The 26,351-nt window shown below is 42.1% G+C and overlaps 2 protein-coding genes across 23 annotated transcripts in view; one reads left to right on the forward strand and one right to left on the reverse strand.

The window, feature by feature from the left end:
• The window catches only part of LOC133419057 (microtubule-associated protein tau-like), a 44,378-nt gene extending 29,942 nt beyond the window's left edge, over positions 1 to 14,436 (forward strand). For 15 of the 19 annotated variants that reach the window (XM_061708061.1, XM_061708062.1, XM_061708066.1 and 12 more), the window contains 6 exons: positions 2,053 to 2,145; positions 3,216 to 3,308; positions 4,548 to 4,640; positions 6,227 to 6,308; positions 9,432 to 9,538; positions 13,733 to 14,436. In XM_061708061.1, the coding sequence (XP_061564045.1) occupies positions 2,053 to 2,145; positions 3,216 to 3,308; positions 4,548 to 4,640; positions 6,227 to 6,308; positions 9,432 to 9,538; positions 13,733 to 13,930 (666 nt within the window). In that variant the 3' untranslated portion in view covers positions 13,931 to 14,436. Of the gene's footprint in view, positions 1 to 2,052; positions 2,146 to 3,215; positions 3,309 to 4,547; positions 4,641 to 6,226; positions 6,309 to 9,431; positions 9,539 to 11,498; positions 11,650 to 13,732 lie in introns of all 19 variants that reach the window. The other 4 variants (XM_061708056.1, XM_061708058.1, XM_061708057.1 and 1 more) reach the window with 4 other exon arrangements.
• A 3,386-nt stretch (positions 14,437 to 17,822) lies between these two features.
• The window catches only part of LOC133419056 (KAT8 regulatory NSL complex subunit 1-like), a 47,883-nt gene continuing 39,354 nt past the window's right edge, over positions 17,823 to 26,351 (reverse strand). For 3 of the 4 annotated variants that reach the window (XM_061708052.1, XM_061708051.1, XM_061708053.1), the window contains 8 exons: positions 26,144 to 26,299; positions 25,485 to 25,694; positions 25,203 to 25,357; positions 22,492 to 22,616; positions 22,312 to 22,369; positions 21,486 to 21,598; positions 21,151 to 21,403; positions 17,823 to 19,423 (listed from right to left, as the gene is read on the reverse strand). In XM_061708052.1, the coding sequence (XP_061564036.1) occupies positions 19,217 to 19,423; positions 21,151 to 21,403; positions 21,486 to 21,598; positions 22,312 to 22,369; positions 22,492 to 22,616; positions 25,203 to 25,357; positions 25,485 to 25,694; positions 26,144 to 26,299 (1,277 nt within the window). In that variant the 3' untranslated portion in view covers positions 17,823 to 19,216. The remainder of the gene's footprint in view (positions 19,424 to 21,150; positions 21,404 to 21,485; positions 21,599 to 22,311; positions 22,370 to 22,491; positions 22,617 to 25,202; positions 25,358 to 25,484; positions 25,695 to 26,143; positions 26,300 to 26,351) is intronic. The other variant, XM_061708054.1, reaches the window with a different exon arrangement.

A 26,351-nucleotide genomic window follows, 5' to 3' on the forward strand; every position in this document is an offset into this window, starting at 1 on the left:
TGAGGTCTGAGTGTCTCCTGACGGGTGTGGAGTAGGGATGGGCGGTATGGACTAAAAAATGTATCACGATAATTTCCGGCATTTATCCCGATAACGATTAAAAAATACCAATTCAACTTACACAAATCGTCATCAACGGGAATTCATCCTTCTTTCTTTCTTTCTTTCTTTCTTTCTTTCTTTCTTTCTTTCTTTCTTTCTTTCTTTCTTTCTTTCTTTCTTTCTTTCTTTCTTTCTTTCTTTCTTTCTTTCTTTCTTTCTTTCTTTCTTTCTTTCTTTCTTTCTTTCAGGCTCATTTCCTTCCTTCCTACCTTCTTTCCTCCTGCTCTCTCCTTCCCTCTTCCCTTCCTCTTTTCTCCCTTCCTTCCTCCTTTCCTTGTTTTCTCCCTTCTCCCCTTTTCTTCCTTCTTTCCTTCCTTCCTTCCTTCCTTCCTTCCTTCCTTCCTTCCTTCCTTCCTTCCTTCCTTCCTTCCTTCCTTCCTTCCTTCCTTCCTTCCTTCCTTCCTTCCTTCCTTCCTTCCTTCTTTTCTTCCTCTTTTCTCCCTTCCTTCCTTCCTTCCTTCCTTCCTTCCTTCCTTCCTTCCTTCCTTCCTTCCTTCCTTCCTTCCTTCCTTCCTTCCTTCCTTCCTTCCTTCCTTCCTTCCTTCCTTCTTTTCTTCCTCTTTTCTCCCTTCCTTCCTTCCTTCCTTCCTTCCTTCCTTCCTTCCTTCCTTCCTTCCTTCCTTCCTTCTTTTCTTCCTCTTTTCTCCCTTCCTTCCTTCCTTCCTTCCTTCCTTCCTTCCTTCCTTCCTTCCTTCCTTCTTTTCTTCCTCTTTTCTCCCTTCCTTCCTTCCTTCCTTCCTTCCTTCCTTCCTTCCTTCCTTCCTTCCTTCCTTCCTTCCTTCCTTCCTTCCTTCCTTCCTTCTTTTCTTCCTCTTTTCTTCCTTCCTTCCTTCCTTCCTTCCTTCCTTCCTTCCTTCCTTCCTTCCTTCCTTCCTTCCTTCCTTCCTTCCTTCCTTCCCGTACGTTGTGGATTTAACGCAGAACCATAAATCATTTTTACACAAAAACTTTATCAAAGGGAATTTATCTTTTTTTTTTGACAAATTCTTATCGTGAGGAATTTTTTGGACGGTATATCGTGAACGGTAAAATATCGCCCATTCCTAGTGTGGAAGTTCAGTAACAACACTGTTTCCTCTTGTTTGGTCTGGTTTATGCCACTACTCTCCTGTCATGTTTTGAGCATGTCATGCAGCTTCCTGGCCTCCTCTGCCGTGACGTCAGCTGCAGCTTTGGGAGCTAGTTCCACTGCTGCTGATGGGTGACATTGAGCTGGAAAGCCAGGCGCAGTTGTCACAAGAGAAGACCAGAATGGTCCGCCGTTACTTGGGGGGCTTGTTGTTTTTACTGGTGGTGTAGGGGCGTGAGCGAGACAACAAGACCTAATTAAATATCGCTTCAAATGAAACTGTAAGCTGATAAACTGATATCTTAAGATGAAAAACTTAAAAAAAAACTGCTTTGATCTGTCTTCCATGAGAGTGGTGCTGAAAATGTTGATGTGTCCTGTTTAAATGCCCACTATAACATGCTTGTGCCATATCTGTGAGTGTGACAGGAGTTTACGTGCACTTGTGCTCGTCTGTGCTCATCGAGTGTATAGCTCTAGTTTTATTTTAGTTTGCAACGCGCTGCAAGGCTTTGGTCTAATTTTACAGCGCCTGCAGTCACATGTTAAAGACTTCTCAGGTGAAGCCGAGAGGATTACGCGTTGTGATATTTTGGGATGAAAATGAATAGTACATGAAAGAAATCTGTTAATTCCAAGTTCAAATTAGAGAAGAGAATGGCAGCTCAAAGAAGGGAAGATGCCTCAGGCCTGACTGGGTTCTGGTCTGCAGGCCTAAAGCATGCACATAGAAACGCGCTTCACCAGAAGCTTCATGTGCAGGAGGACTTCATCTCGCTCAGCTTGGATGCAGTTGCACGACTTGACAATGTTTTCATACATCTGATTGCTGTGTGCACTCTAAAATCTAAATCTAAATGATGACATTTTCATTTTTACAGGTTCAAATCCTTGATCAGAAGCTGGACTTTAGTAGTGTGCAGTCTAAGTGTGGCTCCAAAGGCAATATCAAACATGCACCGGGTGGAGGCAAAGTGAGTAACTGAGGGATGAACTCAACACCAGACTCTTGAGTTTCTCTGCAGTTATGACAACTGAAACCAACTTATGGTTTAATATAATAATGATTAGGATTAAAAACTCTCTCTTGTAAGTCATTTCTATGTTAAATTACACTTTAGATGATAGAACCTATAATCAACAATAAAATACTCACACATTTTGAGTTCTTGCACTTTGTGCAAGAACTCAAACTCAAGAAGTTCGGAGAAAGCACGGTCCTTGAATGAATTAAAGCTGGCATCTGTAACATCTTTGTTTTATTTAAATAGGAAAATGAATACATAAACACACGGATCAGCTATAGCAGCCAAACCCTCCACATGTGGCCGTCCTTCTGTGGACGTGCTCTGGCGCGGGGACTCTGGGAGCGGGTTTGTTTGGTTTCAGTGGGCTGCAGGATGCAAGAGTTCGGAGGCTTTTCTCCTCCTTGTTTACTTGCACGACTTGCAGAATTTTCCAGAAAAGCATCACAGAACATGGCAGATGTTGTTCATTATCACCTGTCATGTGGTTTCTGTTAATGTTATGGTTAATCTGTTTACCACGTTTGCAGACTTTGACTTCATATTTGACGATGCCACTACATTTTGGCCAAGAAGCAGTATCCCACGTTAGACAGTTTCAGAGGAGCTTTGTAGTTCTTAAAGCCGATGTAACAGGAAGTGGTGTTCTGAATGGCCAGAGGTGCGATCGTTCAGGTGATCAGACTAGCTGACATGTTCCCCCCACCCCAAAGAAGGCGGGCCGTTCTAGTATTTTTGGCCTTATTTTTATTAGTAGCAGTCTAAACGATGCAAGTGTACTCTGATTGGCAACCAGGGCCCAACTCTACATTCTGTATCGTTGCTCATCCTGACTTGTGTTCCCCGGGCAGCTTCAATGATTACGGAAAAATTACAAATGGCAGCTTTAACGCAGAGAGTATATGTATACTAGCTCTCTTCCCTTTTGACATCCTCCTTCCTTCCCTTGGGGCTCATCCAGCTCTCCTCGTTTTTATCCCGGATCAGATTTTTATTTTTTTTCATTTTGCCTTTTGCAGGTTCAAATCCAGGACAAGAAGATGGACGTATCTAATGTCCAAGCTCGCTGTGGCTCTAAAGACAACCTAAAGCATACACCTGGTGGAGGCAAGGTGAGAGATCTGCTTGACTTTGAAACTGGTATTCATCTAAATGCTTCAGATGGCTCAATGCCATGAGTACAGGAACAGCTTGCTTAAGGTTATTCTGATTTATTAACAACGGCTGACCTCCCGCCGCTACGGCGGTGTCTGGGCCCTCACTGGCAGCCTCGCCCGGGCGGTTACGGCCCCCGGCCCTCATCTGGGCTTTTCTCCAGGATAAACCTGTTGATCAGAAGCTTAACTTTAGTAATATCCAGTGTGCGGCTCCGAGGAAATAAGATGCTCTAAATAAAATAGAAACTATCTATTTCTATTTGGAAAACTGCAGTAGTTTTCAAAATGGACAAAAGTTCGTCCTCAAACCTTATCACCTGAAGTTCTGAACCTTCCCACCTGAACCTTCCCACCTCGTCCTTGTCTGTAGTCTGAATATTACATGACATTGGACCACACTGTCATGTCATTACGTTCTATTTCCACTCTCACTCTGACAAAAACTCACTTCTCCCTCTATTGTTTCCGAACCATGACTCCATGTATACCTGGTTAAAGCTTTGCTGAGTCGCTCCTTTTTCTTTCTTCTTTTCCTGGGCTCTACTGGAGAAAGTGTGAGTCCCTGCACACATGTGCCACTACTGAGCCCCTATCTACCTCTAAACCTGATGCTGTCAAGCATTTAATCCAAGCAGCAGTTTAAAAAAACAACTTACTTTGATATTAAATAACAAAAGAACATTTTTTACATTTGACAAGTTGGACACATTTTATTTTTGAAGTGAATAATTCACAACTGAAGTAGTGACAGATACGTTTCTCAGCATCAACTAAGCGGTTAGTTTCTGGAAAGTTCTGCTGACTCTTAATTACAACTTAGTTGGTTTGATTTGAAGCCGTTCCTTAACTCCACCATGTGGTAAACAACAGAAAACCACCTGAACGACCCTGTTTCCACCTCAGACGTCTGTTAGCCTCGGTTTTACTCTCTGACGTGATTATAACATCTGCAAAAAACCCATACAGCCTTGTGATCTGATTTGATCTTGTCACAAGTTTCTCTGCAGCCGTGATCCTCACACAAATGCTTGTTAAAAACAGATGCAAAGTGCCTGCCTTGATGAGTGCAGAGCCCCGGTTAGCCCTGGTGAAACCTCCTCTCCTCTCCAGCCCTGGTGCTCATGGCAGCTCTGCTGCTGCTGCTGTTGCTTCTGCAGGATAACAGTGTTTTCTTTTCACATATCGACTTTCCAGGTACAAATTGTTGAGAAGAAGTTGGACTTAAGCAATGTGCAGTCCCGGTGTGGCTCCAAAGATAATATAAAACATGTACCCGGTGGTGGCAATGTGAGTAGAAGAGTGAGTGGTTGTAGGTGTGCAGCAGCTGAAAGCAGGACTGCACCAAAGCTCCCGTGTGTGTCCCCCTCATCTCCTCCGACCGTGGTTCTCCAGCACTGACCCGTTCACCCCTGCTACTAACAGTTTTATCACTGAACTTATGGACGCCGTGAGCATTTCACACTGCAGCTGGACCACACCGCCACTGCTTTCCTTCTCGTCATGCCGTCCTTGCTGGTTTCCACCTGCAATGATTCAGCATGAATGTGTATGTTTTTGTCGGTGTGCAGTCGTGGTTCAGCTCTCACAAGGAGCAGACTGTACTGTGTGATGCTTGTAGCCTGTAAGCTCCATAACTCTGTTCAATCTGTCTGTTTGACCGTGATCAACCAACCAAGCAGCATGCATGAATCCTGAGTGTGGGTGTTTCAATTCAGCCCTCATAAAAGGTACTTTTGAAGCATTTCAATTGGCTGACGTCAGAGGGAACTAATAGTTCAAAGTGACAAAGAGTCTCTGTGCTTGGCCTCTCGGCCAAACGGAGCCTGTTATCCCCGATGCTGTGATGACCTCAGTGCAGAAAGACTGAGAGGTTTGTGTCTCCAGACAATTGGCATTTAGATGAGGTCTTTTCAGGCTTGCATTGTGATGCGTAGACAAGGAACATGGCTTTTATAGCCAGTCTGCATGCGCACAGAAGATCAAAGAACAGAAGACAATCCCTTAACATCCACTCAAATATATATCTTAAACTTAGGGCTGGGCGATATGGACCAAAAGTCATATCTCGATATTTTCTAGCTGAATGGCGATACTCGATATATATCTCGATATTTTTTCTGTGCCTTAATTGGGGTTTCCCTCAAAGCATTATAGCATAGCATCTCTGTTAGCATCATTTTCAGTTTTAATACAAAGCCTCGTGCCAAATGTCACACAGGTACATTTATTAACAGAGGTCTGCACAATATCAAAATGTATAAAACAAATGAAATAAAAATAAACTGCCTGCATATATAGAATAAAAATGCTTCTTGAATAAAATAAAACAAATATCCCTTTCCTGCATAACAATTAAATTAAAATACACTGTGCAATTAATACAATGTAGACAGTAACAGGCAGACTTTTCCACTGAGGTTGACAGTTGTGCAAATAACAAAACATTTGTGCAAATCTCAAATAAAACATTCAAGTCAATTTGTTACAAAATAAGCTATATCAAAATCATTTAAAAAAAAAAAGTTAAATATATATATATATATTTTTTTTTAAATAGATATAAACGATATTGTCTCGTACCATATCGTGTTTGAAAATATATCGATATATATTAAAATCTCGATATATCGCCCAGCCCTACTTAAACTTAAAAAACTTAAAATTGCTGATCCCTCAGGTCCAGTTCTAAACTTTCACATGTAACCCGGTATGCCCTCACCAGCAGTGTGGTATTGATCCGTGTGTTTCCCTCTCTGTGGCTGTTTCAGAGTGCTGGCGGCTCAGCTCCTCTGTGCTGCATGCAAGGAGAGATGCTCCGTCTCGCTCCGACTTAACGCAGCGCTCTTCTGCTTTCTGTTTTGTCTTCTCTTCAGGTTCAAATTGTGCACAAAAAAATTGATCTGAGCAACGTTACTTCCAAGTGTGGGTCGAAAGACAACATTCGCTACAGGCCAGGTAAAAGATCGGTCGTATTTTCATGTGGTAAAAATATCAAAAACCTATAAAAGCACTGCATTGTATGACATAATGTGGTATCTATTGAATTCACACGTGGAGCAGTCTAGTTTTCTCTAAAGTGGAGACTTTACCGGTTAATTGCATTTATAACAAATATTTGTTGTGAATAATGTGGCTTATAGTATATTTATCTGACATTTAAGTGGTTATTTGTCAAAATAACATTTTACAAAATTAATATTTAGTAAAACCTATTATTACCTATACAAAGGTAAAAACAAAGCTCAAACTCCCTCTTAATTGGACTCCACAAACCAAACTATTTACAGGAGATTCCTGGCCTCCTTGTTTCCTCTCTCCATCATTCCTCCTTTCACCTGAAAATTAGTCCCACAAAAAATAAATTGCAAAAATGCTCTGGAAGAAAAAGACACTTGTCCCAAAATGAGCCTGTTGGAGTTGAGAACCAGGTTTGGAGGAAAAGCGCCTCCTAGCGGTCATGGCGATAACAGCGTCTGGCGCTCAAAATGGTTCCCTTTAATGCAGGGGTCACCAATCCTGGTCCTCGAGGGCCGGTGTCCTGCATGTTTTAGATGTGTCCCTTTTTTTATCAAACCGTGATACAAGGAGCTTGGTCATCAACAGAACTATCCAGACTTTGATGACAAGGTGGTGACGACCGTTAATTAGAATCAGGTGTGTTGATGCAGGAAACAACTAAAACATGCAGGACTGCGGCCCTCGAGGGCCGACTTTGGACACCCCTGCTTTAATGTAATTACCCGAGTACACGTAGAACAGTGAATAAATAAAAGGTTTTCATGCGTTTACTTGAACTGGCGCCCATGAACATAGGTGCTTTGGTTGTGGAAGTGTTTATGGCATCCACGATGAGTATAGGGAGTGTTTCACTCACCCCACATTGCACATGGAATTTATATGAAATGTACAAGTTATTTTATATTAATCTGTCAGAAATAACACAACATGGCGCAATGCCACAGCAAAACAATGATAAGAACTGCCATATGCCATATTAAATGTGTAGTTTGAACTGACTGCTTCAGAGCAAGGACCTCAGTTTAAAATATTCCTGTAAAGTCAGAGCATCTCTCCGTGTGTCTTTCTGCCCCCTCTGCTTTCATATTTGATGGGAAGGACCTAGACAGGAGGAGAATGAAGGATATAGCAAAAGAGAAAGGATGACTATGTTCATTGATCCTGGACGACTGTAATCACAACTGCACAGCATCCTAAGAACTTTAGTGGTTATGGTTGGTTCTGACGCGGAGGTTCACAGAGATTTTGAGCAGGTGGATATCAGGGGGCTATAGGTGGGAGAACAGCACAAGAAGTTCCACTAGAGAATACAGGGGGTTTGCACACAGGCCACAAGCAGGGCTGGCATTACCACATGGGTTAACACTCAGGCAAAGCGTGAGTGGCAGCGGCAGTGGCAGCTCTTATATCCAGGTTGGAATGAAGCGTGAGGAGTTGGAGGTGGAAAAGCACACCTGCAGGAACCAGCCCTCAATCCTACAGCCGTCTTCCTAGGAGCCCTCTGGTGGTCGCTGCCACAGAGAAATACAATACCCTGTTGATAGGGACATCTACACTGCATCCTAAGAACATTAATGACATCTACACTGCATCCTAAGAACATTAATGACATCTACACTGCATCCTAAGAACATTAATAACATCTACACTGCATCCTAAGAACATTAATGACATCTACACTGCATCCTAAGAACATTAATGACATCTACACTGCATCCTAAGAACATTAATGACATCTACACTGCATCCTAAGAACATTAATGACATCTACACTGCATCCTAAGAACATTAATGACATCTACACTGCATCCTAAGAACATTAATGACATCTACACTAGGAATGGGCGATATTTTACCGTTCACGATATACCGTCAAAAACATTCCCCACGGTAAGAAATTGCCATCTCGCGGTAAAAACGATAAAGGAAGGAAGGAAGGAAGGAAGATGAAAGAAAGACATGAGCCAGAAAGAAAGAAAGAAATGAGCGAGGAAGAAAGAAAGAAAGAAAGAAAGAAAGAAAGAAAGAAAGAAAGAAAGAAAGAAAAAAGAAAGAAAGAAAGAAAGAAAGAAAGAAAGAAATGAGCGAGGAAGAAAGAAAAAAGAAAGAAAGAAAGAAAGAAAGAAAGAAATGAGCCAGAAAGAAAGAAAGAAAGAAAGAAAGAAAGAAAGAAAGAAAGAAAGAAAGAAAGAAAGAAAGAAAGAAAGAAAGAAAGAAAGAAAGAAAGAAAGAAAGAAAGAAAGAAAGAAAGAAAGAAAGAAATGATGATGAGATAGGTTTATAGTTACAAAGGTGGAGTTGAATTAGTATTTTTTTTATTGTCATTTTTATCGGGATAAATGCCAGAAATTATCGTGATACATTTTTTAGTCCATACCGCCCATCCTTAATCTACACTGCATCCTAAGAACATTAATGACATCTACACTGCATCCTAAGACCTTTCACAGGAAGATCTGAATTTGATCAGAGCAGCTTTTTAAAAAGGACCAGGCTGTAAATGAAACATGATCTCTGAAGCTTTAAGTAATTGAAAGCAGCTCCACATCACTCAAACACACAGGTCTGCTAGTACACTGATATCTCAGGTACTCACCTCAGTTATTATGAAGTCATATCTAAGTTTCTTTCGCAGAGATCTCTGTCTACAGAACAAATGCTAAGGAGTAAAGCGGTGTAATAAAGTGTAGCCGTTCTCTGTGTTTGTGGTAATCAGAGTAAATCTAGCTGTGGTGCGTGACTTTCGTTGTTTACTCCACTAAATGAATCACATTCTCCTGCTCACCAGCAGCTCACAGACACCAGATTGAAGCCTAATTTGGTTTTCCAAAAACAGATGTATCATCTGCTGGAAGGGCTCTAAATTAGGTTTCACTCCTGGCTTTGTCTTTTGTTTTGGGCTGAGATCCTGCTGAGATCCTGCTGAGATCCTGCTGCTCGACACGCAGCCTCTGTTTAACGCGTGGAAATGAACATTTACTGTTTAGGGTCTCCTACGCGCGGCTGTTTCACTACTTCTGCTGTTCTTGCTAAAGCTACTTTTCCTCTCTTCTCTTTCAGGCGGTGGAAATGTTGAGATCAAGAACGAGAAAGTGGAGTTCAAAGTTCAGTCTAAAATCGGCTCTCTGGGCAACATCGGCCACGTTCCTGGAGGCGGCCAGAGAAAGGTAAAACTCCCCCCCAGCTGGATGTTCAGGGTGAAGCCTTGGGGTCAGAGCTGAGCTGTAGCTGAGCAGTAAATGATGTTTTAATCTAGCAGAGCTACCGGGAACATGAACCTTCCTCGGGTTCATGAATTCATGGTGCCCGACTGACAAAATAATCCATAAACATATTTCAGGGTGGTAAAAAAGGTGAGGACTTTATGAAAACGTATCATTTCATTTCATTTGTTAGCGTACAACCAATTTTTGCATTTTAGTTGTAAAACACATTAAAAAAGAAAAAAAAAGTAAAGCTTCGTCACAATACGTACAAGGTGTTCTGCCATCGGTGACCGAAGCAAAGAAGTTTGGTCGTCATTTTGTCCCATCATTCTTAAAATGTCTAAAATGTGTGCAGTCGTGGTGTTTTGGTATCTGCCCATGGCCCTTCTTCCAAAAAATACCTGAAACCCGGATTCAGCTGACGGCAGTTGGTGTTTCCAGCGTGTGATGAGCCGTCCCAGAAGCCTCGGCACTCAGAGACATCCTGTCACCTACAGACAACGTTAATACGAGCCTTTTTTCATTTGTAAAGTACATTTTTTCGCAGCTTTTAGAAATAGAAGAGGTGAATAAGAGATGACAGGACTGAGGAGTTGGGGCTTACATGCGTTGGTTCGCTGCCCCGTCAGACACCCAGGGTCTTAAATCATTTCATATTACGACTAGGGCTGTTCGATTTTGCCCAAAAATAAAATCTCGATTTTTTTCTCTCAAAATCCGATTTTCGATTACGATTATTTTGTGAATTGACAAAAGGCAAAGAAAGGATTTCAAATATGCTGTTTTTTTATTGAACATTTGCCCCATTGGGCTTTAAGTGCAAACTTTGCTCTTATTAAACCAAAAATGAATGAATAAAGTGCAAAACTCTGTAAAATAAGTTGAAAAAAAGTTTTATCTCTGAAAAAAAAATCAGCAAATCAGCACTTGCAAACATACAGTAAGTTATATTTCCTATTAAATAAAACAAGACATTTTCTAATTAAACTAAACTGGGTCTTTGCATGCTAAATAATAATGCAACCCATGAAGGAGGTAGAGGTGTGTAATGTCAGTCATTACATTTGCTGTTCACATTTGCAAGTTTTTTGCAAGGAACACGAGCCGGTCTACCGCATCTGGCTTGAGGGATGCCCGGTGGCAACGCCCCCTCCTACACTAAAGAGCCTCTCCGATGGGGCACTTGTTGCAGGTATTGAGAGGTATTTCCATCAATCATTAATATGGTATCAATCATTAATATGTGTGCAGACAAGGTAAAAAAAAAAAAAAAAAAAAAGTGAAAAATCGATTTTACGATTTTCACGTTTTAACATCGTTCTAATTACATAATCGCAATTACGATTTAAAATCGATTAATCGAACAGCCCTAATTACAACTGTAAGAGAAATACACAGAGTAATTACTCGTTGTTATTATTATTGTTATTATTATTATTATTATTATTATTTTTCACACAAGTCGGTTAGTTTCCATTTTCCAAACCGTTCCATTATCTTTTAGATTTGAGGTTGTATAAAGTAAAATGATATTATTTATTTATTCATTCCAAATCTGCATTTTACTGGAAGTATTGCTTTGGGATCCAGATTTTGAACATCCCACCGTTTGTAACTGACAAGTCTGGTCTCCGAGACGTAGACTGTAGTTCCAGCGGTCCAGGGGGCTGCAGGTTCAGAGCCTGCAAGCGGAGCCGCAGAGCCGCAGAGCTGCAGAGCCGCCGGCTCTCTGGCCTCATCGTTTTCCCACCACTGCTTTCTCCCTCTTCTGTTCTCCATCCAGCTCCTTGTCATTTCTTCAGAAGTTTTCATTTGCTTATTTATCATTTTTCACATGTTCTGTTGCCTTTTTTTGATTTTCTGTTGAAACCACCCATGTGTTTTTGTTGCATGCCTTCTCATGTCCTTGCTGGGGCTGTAGCGGGAGAAGGGGAAGGACGCAGAGGGGAGCCTCTCCGACAGCGTTTCCATCCCCTCCCCCTCAACCACCCCCCCCCAGTCACCTCAGACTGTCCCTTCATCACCCATCACACCCATCCTGACGAACCCCCTCATAAAGATTGAGGACTCCTGTAAGTATCTGTGTCACGTGGTGCCCTGAACTCAGCAAGAACGCAGCTGCTTATCCAACACGTGTCGTCTCAGAGACTTGATTTTATTCGGCCTTTAAAAAGCACCAGAAATAAAACCAATTATGTTCAGTTTGCAGACACTTACAAAGCCTGTTCGTGTGGTTTTTGAGCGTCGTTCTAAAACATGGCCATTTACTTTTTTTGTGTAATCAGATTGCATTGAATTGCATTAAATCATTTCGACTAAAACTTTGCCGCCTTCCATCAGTGGGCTTGTGTTGTGCCGGAGTATGCCCAGCAGAGGGCATACTCCGGCAGCAGGGCGCTGCTCGTCTCTAACTGAAGTACAAGAGGCTCTTTCATCCTATTTTCACTGAATTCAATCAGGGAATGTTGAAGATGGAACATTTATTCCTGAAATATGGTCCCTCTTTTCAAAATGTAAATGAAAATGAGTCTTCCAGATCATTTTTCTGACGGAGGAAATTATTTCAATGCAATGTTTAGACGTACAAAGACACTGGGAGAGGTTAAACTGTATTTTGAACTATTCCAGTGTTACAGGAGGAGCTATGTTTCATGATCTTTTCCTTTCCAACACTGTAACTTCAGAGCTGGATGTAGGGTTTGAGTTTGCCAGCTGCTCCACAGCTGGTTTGTCCCTCGGAGATAAGCAAGGCCTTCCTTACTGCAGATGTCTGGGCGACGGGAACGCTTTTCCACTTTGGCTCAGTGCGTCTCAAGTTTCTTAATCCTGGTTTAACATTTCACTAAAAGATCTTATTTCTCAGCCTCCACAGAAATAAAAATCCCAATCCTTTGTTTTTTAATGTGTGAAATGCAACATGCATTTTTAGCTGCAATCATGCTGTTTTTTCCTTTTCTGCTGATATCAAATTAAGAGTGAGCGCGTTTGTTTTGAAGGCACATTCTCACAATTACTTCGACTTGTATTTCATATTTTAGACAACACCCTCCGTTCTTGTTGGGCATGGTGATTTGGAACTAGGGACTAGATCAGCTTCTCTGTGTGATTTGTGTGTCTTGTGGGTAGTTTATAGGGGTGTAACAATATATCGTGCCACGAAATTTCGCGATACAAAAACATCACGATACGTGTCGTGGAGGTGACAAACTGTAGTGCGATATTGGGTTATTAATATTAATATATTGTGTTTACTAGTAACGCGCATCATATTGGTGCAGCGGGATCACGTGACGACCGCGCCTCGACCCGCGGACCAAAATCTTACTACGCTCAGAAGAAACTAGTACCGTTTTGCGGTCCCGATCACGGGACTCTAGCGGGGTTTTGAGCTCCGAACTTTTACTTACAAGTTGATCACGAATCAATGTTTTTTATGATGTAAACATTGTGTCGTCCCCAAAGGTGGAGCGGGATGAAACGATAACAGGGTTCACCTTACGGCCTAAGGCTGGGAGCATGTGGCTGAAGCTCTTAGCTCAGTCATAAGCTAAATAACAGTCATGTTGCATTTTGAGTTTGGGACTTTTCATAGTTTATTTATTTACTTTTATTTATTTATTTATTTAATTTTAGTTGTTACATTTCTGGAAAAGAAAAAAGTCAAGTCATACATGAGAGAAACTATTCAGTTTGTGGCAAAATATTTGTACTTGTATGAAACTGAAGATGCATAATGCAAACCTGACATTTACTTTTAGTTCAGTTTGTGGAAAATGGTTGGCCTGGCTTGCTCTTTAAAACTTAAACAGTTATAAAGCATTACAAACTGTAACAATAAGGGCAAACGCACAGCATTGTTTTGTATTTCGTGTCTTTCAAATAAAAGACCATTTTTTCCAGTCATATGTTCCTCATTCAAGGTTGTTAAAAAGATACTGCTATAATATCGTATCGTATTGTTAACGTGACCTCAATATCGTGTATCGTACCGTATCGTATCGTGAGATTAGTGTATCGTTACACCCCTAGTAGTTTAATAGGGTTTTAGGACATTAGAAATGCAGGCGTGGTTGCCACACGAGTCCCCAGCTCTCCAGGCTGCAGGAGCTTCACGCGCCTCAGCGTTGTCTGATCTCTGACCTCCTCTGATCTCAGATTGAGAGCCACAAGCTGAGCTTCCGCGAGACGGCCCGGGCCCGCACTGACCACGGCGCCGAGATCGTCTCCTTGGAAGACTCCCCCCACCAGCTGAGCACCGTGTCGTCCTCCGGCAGCATCAACATGGCCGACGCCCCGCAGCTGTCCACGCTGGCCGACCAGGTGTCCGCCTCCCTGGCCAAGCAGGGCTTGTGAAGGCGGGGCGCGCCTCCGCCACACGCCACCCAGAGGAGTTGTGACGCCTTCCTCCTTGTTTTCACAGGACTTTTTTTTAGCTACCCATCACTGTTCATTCTCCACTAACCTTTGAAACTGTTCTTGAGGCGTTGCTGTTACAGGTCTTGAGAAAAAAAACACAGATTAACACGTAGGCCGAGATGTATTTCATTTCTCTCTGTGGTCTTTGATCTCTACTTGCTATTATTTCAACCTTTTATAGTGACCCTTTAAGAGTTAAAGCACCCCGGAGCTCAGATCTCCATATGAATCACTTTCTTTTCTATTCCAGCACTTGTCCTTGTAACTATGGTAACGACGACTTGTTCTCCAGACAGTCAGCCCCCAGGAACTCACCTCTGATAGGTGTGCGCTAATGTTTTTGCTTTGCTTCTTAAATGCAGAATATCCGCCCTGAAAACCGAGCGACATGCAGACTGTTAGCAAGAGGAGGAGCAGTTACCGGGGCCGGGGGGGCCGGGGGGGCCGGGGGGGCCGCGGGCCAGAGAAAAACTGTTTAAAGTAGCAAACTTCTCATGTAGCCCTCACTGCTGTCTCTGCTTTGGTTAGTCCTGATGTGCTGCCCCCGGAGCCGCGGTAGGGGCAGGGGCAGGATAGGGGTAGGATCTGGGGTAGGGGTAGGAGCAGGGGCAGGTAGCGTGCCAAGAGTAAGACCGCTGAGAGGCTGGAGCAGCCGCCGCCGAGGCCGCGCTCAAGCCATTCATTTAGTCACTCCCCCCGCCCTCCTGAGCTCAGACATCCATCCAGCCAGACAACAGATAAACAGGCTCACCTTCACTAACTGCAGCATCCTGAGGCTCATTTCTCCCCCAAGGAAACCTCTTTTATTTGTTAGCGTTTACATCCCGCTAACAGTTCAGTTCCATGTTTGTGTTATTCATTGCTGCTCGTTGGTCCACACACATCTCCAGCATCACTAGTGGTTTGCACCCTCGGCTCAGTCACCGGCTCCTCTGCAGCTCGGCCTCCAGGGTCCTGACACTGGTCCACATACAGGAATGCTCCTAACTAGTCCACACATGATAATTGCTGCTAATTGTTAGTACAGTAGAGTCCTGGGGTGCTAAAGTTTAATGTACAGGACTAGTTGGTAGCCTATAACGATGCCATTACTCGGCCAGCAGGAATCAGTATGATTAGTGTTCACATCTGCAGCTGCTGCTGCTGCTGCTCATCACAGGACTCCTCACAGCTTAAGGGTCAGTCTGCAGATGCTAGAGATTTATCTAAAGATGTGATTGATGAGTTTGCAGATGCCCCGGAGGGGAGTAATAATGCTTGTATTTCATAACCAGATGCCGGTTACCGGCCAACAAACGCTAATGACAGGAGTAGAGGAGGTATTTGTGGATTGCAACTGCTCAGATGCCATTTACAAGCCCAGGAATTCATTTTATAAAGCTAAAGAGGCTGATAACTGTTGGTACTTGTACATATGTACAGATCCGACAGGAGGATGCATTTAGTTGGATCAAAATGAATTTTCTGATGTGAGGAAGTCATCTTCTAAACGGATTACAAGAACTTTCAGCCCCCCAAGATCTAAATAATGTGGCTTTAAAACGGGGGCACTGGCAGCCTCTCAGAGGTCTTATTTTACACGCTCCCTCTGCACCACAGCTGACACGTGTTACCTGGACTATAAAAGAAAAAGAACAAAAAAGAACAGGATGTAGAGTAGAGACTTTGGTTTGTGTGGGGCACAGTTTTCTAATCGTACTCTGTGGATATTATGACATGTATTTGATATGAAGAAACATTTGTATTGTGCCTGCTACTGTCGGTGTTCTTTTTTTTCTTTTTTTTTTTACTGCTCATCATAAACGCTCTAAAGCTTGCCGCACGAGGAGGAAATTCACCTCAGAACATTTGAAGCATAGTTTTCATGGTTAATCACCAGTGGGAGGAGTCCACCTAGTCACCGGTTAGGAACCCTGACCCGCTCAACGCTCCGAGAGGAGACCAGTCTGGGTTAGTTTTTGAATATGCCGATCTCAGCTACAAGTATAATTCCCTGCAGAATAAATAATTAGTTGATTATTTGCTATGAAGCATTCATTTTTCTCTATCACCTTTAAGTTCCCTGGATCTAAACATCCTGCAGCAGCTGACCACCAAGTTCATGTCGCCCTCAGGATGTTATTTAACAGTTTCCCTGTTTGTACCAAGCAGATAAAGGCGTTCCCTCCCAGAAACACACCCAGCTCACATGTTCACACATCCTCTTGTTGATCAGTATCACCTGAAGCTCCATTTGTCACATTGAGTGAAACAGCTTCTTGCATTCACCTCCTGTAAGACACATCTGCCTGTTGCCTCCCTTTCACCAAGTGATCTCCTTGTAAATCCTACATATGAATAAACAGATGTGCTCTGGACTCCGACAGCTACACTAATAAAGGGTATTGAAGAAAACTGATACAGGGTCAACACACACTTTGCTCTCAGCTGTTTGGGTTCTGCTGGCACAGACGGAGGATCAGGCACGTCGTCATTAAAGGTGTTTGAAACATTATTTGCATGCTCAATTCTTCAGTTGCAGTAGTTCATCCGAGTGCAGGACAGGAGTGGTAGATGTGACTAAAATGGTTCTACAGTAACAAAACGTGTCACTTTTTTTTTTTTTTTTTTTTTTTACTTTGGTTACTTCTGACGCTGTACAGTTGTGGAAATGTGGTTGTTCTTGTTCTTGTGCATTTGGTCAATAACTGGTTTATGATTCTTCTTGCTGTATATGTGTATTTGAAATAAATGCTATGAAGTCACCCAGTGTGAATGTGCCACTAAACCCACCAGCACGCCTGCAGACTCGTTGCCATTCACGGGAATCGGAAGAGCATCTTCGCAATAACATCCAACACGTGATTACGAGGTTGCTGAGCTGCTTAGCGCCAGGTAAAGGACTTACCTCGAAACTAATGCTGGCATCCACTGAAGTCATTAGTAATGTGACGTAGCATAAAACATTGTCTTCAGTTCAGAGTATTTGGGACGAGATCCCTTTATCATAACCAACCAAGAGACTCGCGTCCACCAAAGATCTGTAACTGAAGATGCTCTTTGACACGCGATTCACGTGACTGATATTTAGGGTTGCCACCCGTCCCGTAAAATACGGAATTGTCCTTTATTTGAGAAAAAAATGTTGCGTCCCATATTGAACTAATACGGGACACGATTTGTACCGTATTTTCATTAACTTTTACACCATATTCTAGTTGAATTATTGAAATAAATGAACCTTTACACCATATTCTAGTTGAATTATTGAAATAAATTAACTTTTACACCATATTCTAGTTGAATTATTGAAATAAGTTAACTTTTACACCATATTCTAGTTGAATTATTGAAATAAATTAACTTTTACATCATATTCTAGTTGAATTATTAAAATAAATTAACTTTTACACCATATTCTAGTTGAATTATTGAAATAAATTAACTTTTACACCATATTCTAGTTGAATTATTAAAATAAATTAACTTTTACACCATATTCTTCACCTGTAGGCAATATTCTACATCTTGGCTGATGTGGACATACATAGCATAAGAGGCTATTTCAGTTGCTAGTATGGTTGTCTGTCTGTACAGTCATGCAAGTTCAATGCTATTAAAGCACATTAACTTTAAATCAAAGCATTTCGTTTTTTCATATAAAATACACATTTTTATTCAGTTTAGAAGTTTTGGGGCTTTTTTTTTTGGCTCCTGCGCTGCTGAAATCAGGGCGTCCCTTATTTCTATTTCTGAAAGGTGGCAACCCTAGTGATATTTTGAGTTAAGACCAAAACCTTCTAACATGTTCAAAAAGGGTGAATGAAGGCCAAAACAACTGTGCCAAGTTAAACATAAATGTTTTAATGGTACTATTTACAAAAAAAACAATTCTGATTTTTGATTAGGTTAACTTGCAACAATCGAACAGGTACATTGACATCTTGCTTGACTACAAAAAAAAGAAAGAAAAAAACAGTGACTGAATGGTTGTGACATAAAAAAGGTGTAAAATGAAACCCATACATCTTTTTTTGTTTTTTGCATAGCAATTAGTTAAGGTGGAGGGGGTGGGGTCAGAGTGTATAATTATATGGATACTGTAGGATGAGTTCGGGATGAGATGGAACAAAAAATAATAATCCGTTCAAGATCTGATCAATCTGAGGAAAAGTTGAAGCAGAGAACAGAAGAAAATATTCCCTTGAAGAACCTGAGCTCGGGGTGGCTGCTACATATTGAAGATCTGAAAACCTGTTGAGCTGAACTGGAACCCGAGATGAAAGCAGTGATATTATCCTGCTGGCGGTGCCAGTCGGACCCTGCGCCGCTGCCATCCCAGCAGGAGAGAAAGGAGCTGCGATCCGTGTTGTGATAAGATTGGCTTTATTGTTTTCAGCATGCAGCAGCTTTTTGCCGGTTAAGTGTAGGGGAGGGAAAGAAAACAAAACAAACAAAGAAACACCCACCTCGGCTGACAATCGAGAGGAGGCAGCTGTGGGGCGAGATTGGAGCTCTCCGCGGAGGCTTAAGAGGAATGATTTATTATGAAGAACAAAGGAAAAAAGAAAGAAAACGCACACAAAGAACATGGTGTTACTCGGGTACAGAAACAAACAAAAACATGTCATGAAAGGGGGGAAAAAAACAACAAAAAAACAAGCAAACCAGCAAAATGAGACCTGGCAGTATGGGAAGTGCTGTGGTGATTTTAGGCGACCTCTAGAGGCAGAGGGAGGGAACCACATCTCAAATGTACCTGTTTCTGTGGAGGAGGTGGATGAGGGTGTGGGGAAAGGACTTTTTTTCCTTGTTTTGTTATTTGTCACTTCACTAAAAATGTACATGGGAATTACAAGCAAACTAGTCAATAGAAAACACCCTTTGGCCATATTTTGATGAGTCCGCTACATAGTGCGCTACAAGTGTATACGCGACATATGAAACACCACTAAGCCCCCATGTACATTGTTTAGCTTACTACAGAACTTATTTTTTGTAATGTGTTGTTTTATACTTTTTTTTTTTTAAATATTTATCTTTTTTTTCCTGTGACAAAAACAATTGTAGGGAAAGGCTTCTATCTCCTTAATATTCACTAAAAACTGTGAAAAGTATTAGACTGATGTTTGAATATCAAACAACAGGAACCCATTTAATATCTTATTATGCTTTGAGGTTCTGCTTGTTAATGCCAGAGAGGAGCTGTGTGGGCCAGCCGGGCCACCTCTGCACGTCCACCTCTCATCGGTGGGCAGAGATTCGCTGTTTGGAGCCGTTGTCATCGCCACAAGGCAGCTCCATGTCATCGGAGTCCAGACGTCCATAAGCTGTTGCTCGGCAACCTGAGATGGTGCGCATTCTGGGCCTGATGTGGTCAGGGTCTGCCTCGGGCTCGGGGGCTGGGTCTTCTGCCAGGGGGAAGCTGCGCCGCTCCCACGGCGCTACCGTCTGAAGACAAGAACGTGGGAAATTACAAACATGTATCTGATGACGACCAGGATTATTCCACTACACATGTATATACTATCATCTGTAAATAGGATCTCAGGTCTTCAAATGCACCTTAATCTTTTTTATATTATTTATATTCCTATATTTCTTATTTGTCTTGCACTGGAGAGGTGATGCTGCTTTCAATCTCACTGTACCCAGGTACATTGACAATAAAGTATTCTATTCTAGGATCCTGCGCCGTCCAACCAGGATCCTGCACTTTAGAGTGCACAAGAGTGTAATTTCCTTCCAACGTGACATTTGTCAACAATCTAAAACAAACCACTGGTACAAATAGGTTTCTATAAAAAAGGGCAGAAGCACAAAAAGAGTAGTGTGAGCTTTTTTTTTGTTGCTTTGTTCAGAACCCAAATGAATAAAAAGGAATGGATTTCAAGTAGTCTTCCAATCCTGCAGTATCAACTTTTTACACTACAATCAGCAGAACTCTACTTAAGAGAATATTTAAGGTGAGTTTTAAAAGTTGTTGCCGGCTTGTACTGTAGTATGCTAGCTGGTAGTGCTGGACGGTATACCGGTTCATACCGAATACCGGTGTTTGTTTTTCTTATGATATGAATTTTTCATATACCGTAATACCGGTGAGTATGTACAGTAGCGCACACAACGTTGGGAACGTAGCGCCGCTGGACACTGTTTGTGAGGGAACTGTTTAGCAGCAGTGATGCACCAATTGTTCGGCAACCAAAATTGTTCGGCCGAAAATGGCAAAAAAACACTTTCGGTGTTCGGTGGAATAAGTGGGGAAAAAAAACGAACAATTAATAACGGCGTTGTAATATAAGGAAATAGACTGGCCGCTCCCGTAACAGTTGCGCACCACTAACATAAATCGTTGGCCAACCAAAAAGTAACCACATAAGAATTTTACCTAACACTCACCAGGAGGTGGAACCAAAACAACATAATGCTGGGAAATTAAAAAATGTTCAGTTTTTTATGTTCAATAAATATTTTCTACCTTGTAATTTTGTAAAAGATTTTTTTCTTTGAAAAGCATGCCTAAATCAAATTTATTTGATTTAGGCATCCTCCTCATGACAGTAAAATAGGCCATTCTAAGCCAATTTACTCCAGCAATTCCTTTCCAAATCATTAGAAAATGTGGTTAACACCCAGTTGTGCATGAAAAAAAAAATACTGTGATATACCGTGAAACCGATATAATTTTGAAAAATACCGTGATATAAATTTTTGGTCATACCACCCAGCACTACTAGCTGGCTTCTGGGTAAAGTTTAGATCAGCTTCCCTTCCCAACACCACTCCTGCTTTGCTGTCTGGCTGCAGAGCTTGAATCAGGAACCGCCTAATATGTGTTGTGTCTCACACACCACTCAGATTCTTCCCTGATCAGTCTGTAGAGCCCAGTAACTGACAAATCAGGCTTAAAATCATGTATTGTGAAAGCAGCTTTAAATACATTTTTGAATGTGACCAACAGAGAAACTAAAGAAAAAATCCTGGACCATCTTTACAAAACAAATTTGTATCTTTGAGCTGTGAAATGAATCAAGCTAGAAATCTTTAATACAACAGATTAAATTCTAGACTCAAGACCTTTTGAAAGATCCATGTGAAGGTGCTAACAGTCATGTGATAGCAGCTGTTCCAGGGTCTAGTCCCTACTACAGAGGGATTAGATTCAGCGAGCGTCATACCCGTTCTTCGAAGGTGAAGTCTGGCGTTGAGCAGCGCGTGTCTTCACTGGACAGCAGCCGATGAGAGTCCCTGGAACACGGCGTGTGGGGGTTGGAGGAGGCATCCGGGCTTGCTGGGCTCATTGGTGACGGTATGTGGCTGTAGTCGTGGAGAAGGGGGCAGTGGCCGGGGTCCGGGGACGCAGGCTGAGGGGTGGGAGGGTTGGTCCCGCAGAGCAGCGGCGTGGTTCGCCCATCGATGGATTTATACGACCTGAGGGATGCAGGCCAGAGTGTCACATCTGCAGTCCTTCGTCAGATAAAGGAAGTTAAAGTGCGGTGGTTGCGAGGATCACCTGCTGCCCCTCCTCTGAGCAGGAGCGAGGGCCATCCAAGACCAGCGGGAACGCTCCTGCTCCTCATAGGGCAGGTGGATCTGGACGAAGGCTGCGTCTGTGAGGTCCTCCACCTGCAGGGAGTCAACACGGCATTAGGACTATCCGCGTCGTCTTTATTGAGTTTATATTTACTGAAAAAACATCTCTAGCCTGACAAGTCTAGGCCACATTTACTGATACAAATATGACATTGTTGCTTGCATCAGTTGTGCACAAGTATGAAAAATAAAGTAAAGTGGAAGGAGGAGTTAGAAGTGGACATTCATGCCAGCATGACAGTACAGTCCAACATTAAGGTCCACATTCACTTCACTAGCAGCGTTGCTCAGTCTCTCAGACAAATACATTACACCTTATGACAGACGGGCATGTTAAAGGTATTTACAACTTAATCATGAGAACATCATGACCTTCATACACACTACAGACACTGGCCTTACCTAGGCTTAGTGTTACACAATCTTTTGAAGCATGAATTGTTGTTCCAACACTATTAACAACTTTGATTTGTCTGTGTATGCCTTACAAAGCAAGGATGACCATTTTTACCAAGCTTTAATAACATTTCACATATTCAAAGTCTAAATTATAGACCTTGATAAAAATATCTGGTAGTTGAATAAGAGTTGTAAAACTGTCCACCAGATGTCACTGTTCATTCAAACAGAAAAGGGAGCAGGGCGAGGGATTTTTCTTCTTTTTTCTGGGCGGTATATTAAATACTGATGCATATGTCCATCGGGTTCTAGCAGGACTTCTGACAGCTGTGAGATGCTGCATTTACCTCACGTTCATTCTCCTCCTCAGTTATGGGCAGAGAGAAGATGTCCACTGATCGCCAACTAACAGGAAAAAAAGTACCATAAAAGGAAACTGGCCGTTACAACTTTGACAATAATAAAGACATTAAGGATGATGAGGAGGATGAACTGAGCTGGGGCCGGCAGTGAGAGGAGCTGTTTACCTGGGGGTGAGAATTTCTTTGTACTGTAGCTTCTCCACTCTGGTGGTGGCGGCCACAGACATGGGGATCACTATGTTGTTGATGTCAAAGGAGCTTTCACCTCGCCGCCTCTTGATCGGCTGCTGCTGGAGGTCAAAAGAATATGTAAACAAATGTGACTGAACAGAAACTCCAGCATGATCTCACAAGTACTCAAAGGCAACAGGCCTTAAAGTATCAAGCATGAACATATATAACTATCAATTATAATTCATCTGGCCATAATAGTCAAAAAAGAAAGTTTATTGGTCTTGAAGAAACAACCCAGAAAGACTATGTTTACTGAAGCTCCTGTGTTTTTGTTTTCTCACGCTTGTTCTAGTTTATCAACCACAATACGTAAAAACCACGGACGTGATTCCAACTACACCACCTTTTTTAACTCAAACCTTCAAGATAATCTTATCTGCTTTCTTTGAAAAACATTCAAGTGTGTGTATTCCTCCTTAACACTTAACACCTATCTCCATCTGTCAACAAGACAAGCTGCACATTCACAACCTCACTACTACTCAACTTCATACACATTTCCAAATAAGGGGGAAAAGTAAACTTGGGTAGGCTCTTTCTTTCATTGTCTGGTAGAGAAAGCAAAGGAGAGAATCAGTTAATAAATAAATAAAGACTGTGACAAATGTGATTTCAACAAATGAAACCAAATTTGTAAAAAAATTAGTAACTCTTAATGTGCAGTCTTTACGGGATTTTACTCTTTGCAAATGCGCTGATGACAAAGTAAAGAGGGACTTTATTCTGAGTTTAGCTGCATGTATAAGAGCAGAAGTTGTAGGAGAGAAGCACCCCTGACGCGGGTTGGCAGCAAACACGGTTCTGTCGTTGGAAGACGCTGACGGTACGTGTCTGTAGTCGTGGAGAAGGGGGTGGTGGTCGGGGTCTGGGGACGCAGGCTGAGGGGGGAGGGGTTACTCCTCCAGCTAAAAGCACTATATATAACACGTATTGCATTGGGCCTGAAAATGGCAACATTGGGTTTCTGTCCAGTTCATCCTCTTGCACATGCTTGAGAAAATTACTTTGACAACAAAACATGCTTGACAACAAATTTCATCTGAGCATTGTTGTGGAGCCAAACTTCAAGCTCTGCATACTCCGTGATTACCAATCAATACTAGGGGTGGGCAAAAATATCGATATGGCAATATATCGCCATACTTTTCCAGCCGATTCAATATCGATATTCAAAATTTGAATATCGATTTTTTTTTAAATTTGTATCCCCGATTTTTTTCCCATTATATCACCCAGTGCTCCTACCTAAGTGACAGTCCTGGGCATTGCCACTCTCTACCAACCCCCACGTTTTATTTAATATTATAATTTATTTTTTACATAAACACAATTGCCTGTCCTTAAAAAAATGAAAAATAATGGACAGAGGTTTATTTATTTATGGATTTATATCTATACTGACTGATCACTGTGCCTGTCCTTGGTTTTAGTTCCATCTTTCTTGTGTTTATTATCATTTGCTACATAATTAAAGCAACCTCATACTAAATTTAATGTTAATTTCATATGATGTAAATAATATGAAAAACATATACAAATATGTTGTAACTTTAGCTTGTATAGTTATAATAAAACATTGTTTTGACTCAGTTTGTCCCATGAATTGTCACTATAATCTGATGTACATACAACTTGGATTTTAAGATGTGTAATGCATTTTTAAATTTTTCGGCGAACTATGTAGAATATAATAATCGGGATATCGCATAATCGGGATATCGCAATGTGTATCGTATCGTGGCTCAAGTATCATGATGCGTATCGTATCGTGAGGTCCTTCCCAATACCCACCCCTAATCAATACCGTCTGATTGGTCGATTGCACTTCCAATCAGCCACCGTACAGGTCAAGTAAAGGAAGACCCGGCCCCTGTTCACGCCGCTCACATCCATATCCCAACCACACAGCTGCACCTCCAACACTGAAGTACCGGCAGGGTTTTGGGTGATTTTCTCTCTAGCAACTGCAGTCCTGTCTTTTCTGTCTTTTCTGTGCAGGGAACAGCTGCTGTCTTGTTAAATATTTGAATAGTTGAGTGTCTGAATCGTTAACGCAAACAGACACACTAAAGTGGATTCCCTTTTCTATAAAAAATATGGATAAATGGAGCGATTGTGAAGCCTAGTACGTTATTGCGCTGATATGTGATGACTGATTTCCATCGGTCTGCTACCACTGCCTGGCAGTTACATCATCTTCAGAAAGCCCCCAGAACTGTCTGCTTCCAGTTTATTAATTATGCATTAACTACTCTAAATTAACAGAAACCCCCAAAATCAGAGGCTCACATCAAACTGATTTGCTATCAATTAGACCAGTTCTTAGTATGTTTGATGTTCCCATTGCAGCTAGCAGTGGCCCTCTATTCACTTACTGCCTTTACTGAGTCTGACATTTCATCCATTAGTACTAAAAACAAAAGAAGCTCACCCCCCCGTTAAACATGACCATGGGAAGAAAACTGAACAGACTGCAGTTTCATCTGTGGTCACACACAGGAGAGAGATGTTAAGGCGGGAAGTTTTTTTAGATTTGTTTTCCAAACAACAACTTTCTGTCCAGTCAGCCGTCAGTTATCGAGCCAGCAAACGTATACTTAAAAAAAAAAAAAGAAAAAGAAAAGAGACAGCCTGGCTCTTACAGGTGTACTCGGGACACTCTGACTGCTAGAGCCCAGCGGCGTGGAGTTCTCTGAAGACGTGGACAGCTGGCGTGTTAGAGGGCTATGAAGGGATGAGTGCATGTTGGACACGGCCGTGCATGGGCTGCTCAAGTCCATGAAAAGTTTAGGAGAGGCTGGAAGACAGGAGATGAGCAGATTAAGATGACTGGAAAGCTTAAACTGAGAACTTTATGATAAATACATTTCTCCTGCAGATATGGAGGACGAACCAACACCAGGGTCCCACTTTTAAAAACTTACAGTCAGCCCGGTCCAGTGAGTGCTCTCTTAATCTCTTGCGACTGTAGCTCTTATCGTAAGGCCCCAAGGATGTGGAGTGGCCGTGCAGCCGCTCAGTCTTGCACCCAGCCTGGCCCTCCAGCCTGGCCGTGCTCAGCACAGCGCTGCTGCTGCCCATGCTGCTGTCCACAGTCCTCGACTTCTCAGCACGGTTTTTATAGTGGCCAAGTCCTGCAGCAGCAAGCGCCAGTCACGTGATCAGGAAATGCCATGTGGTTCAGTGGAAAAGGTATTTGTATTTTATAGGGTGTCTGCAAGCTCACATACATGTTTACTACAGTGATATTTGGTATCCATAATTCAGCTCATTAACACCCTTAAATCCTAGTATTATAAAGTAAAAACAACCATCACAGTCGTTGCCAGTTACACCTCTCTCCCCTAAGCTACCGGTTCTTAGTAAGATCAGCAACTCCCCTTGTGAGTTTCTCAGAAAGCAGATGCACTGAGAACTGTCTCAGAATTACTGTAAACGAAATCTGGTATTTCAATTCAAATCACAAATACGTTATTGCTATCTAGGCTTCTTTAAGCAGTTTTGAGAAATAAAAAAGTCAAAAAGCTTCACTTTGTAGGCCCATGTATGAAAGTAAAGGAATCCACAGCACATCTGCACTTACTGACTGCCATAAGCGAGTTGGTGAACTTGTGCTTCTCTTTGGACGAGGAGAGCTTGTGTTTGAGCGAGAACTTCTTCAGTGGTTTGCTCCTCTCCAGTGACTTCATCTGCCACTGGCTCTTCATCACCTGCTGCAGACGCAGGCCTATACAAACATCTGGAATACAGGACACACGTCTTTAATACATTTTCAACACCTCACTCTTCAT

This window comes from Cololabis saira, chromosome 19, assembly GCF_033807715.1.
Source record: "Cololabis saira isolate AMF1-May2022 chromosome 19, fColSai1.1, whole genome shotgun sequence".
Classification (NCBI taxonomy): Eukaryota; Metazoa; Chordata; class Actinopteri; order Beloniformes; family Belonidae; genus Cololabis; species Cololabis saira.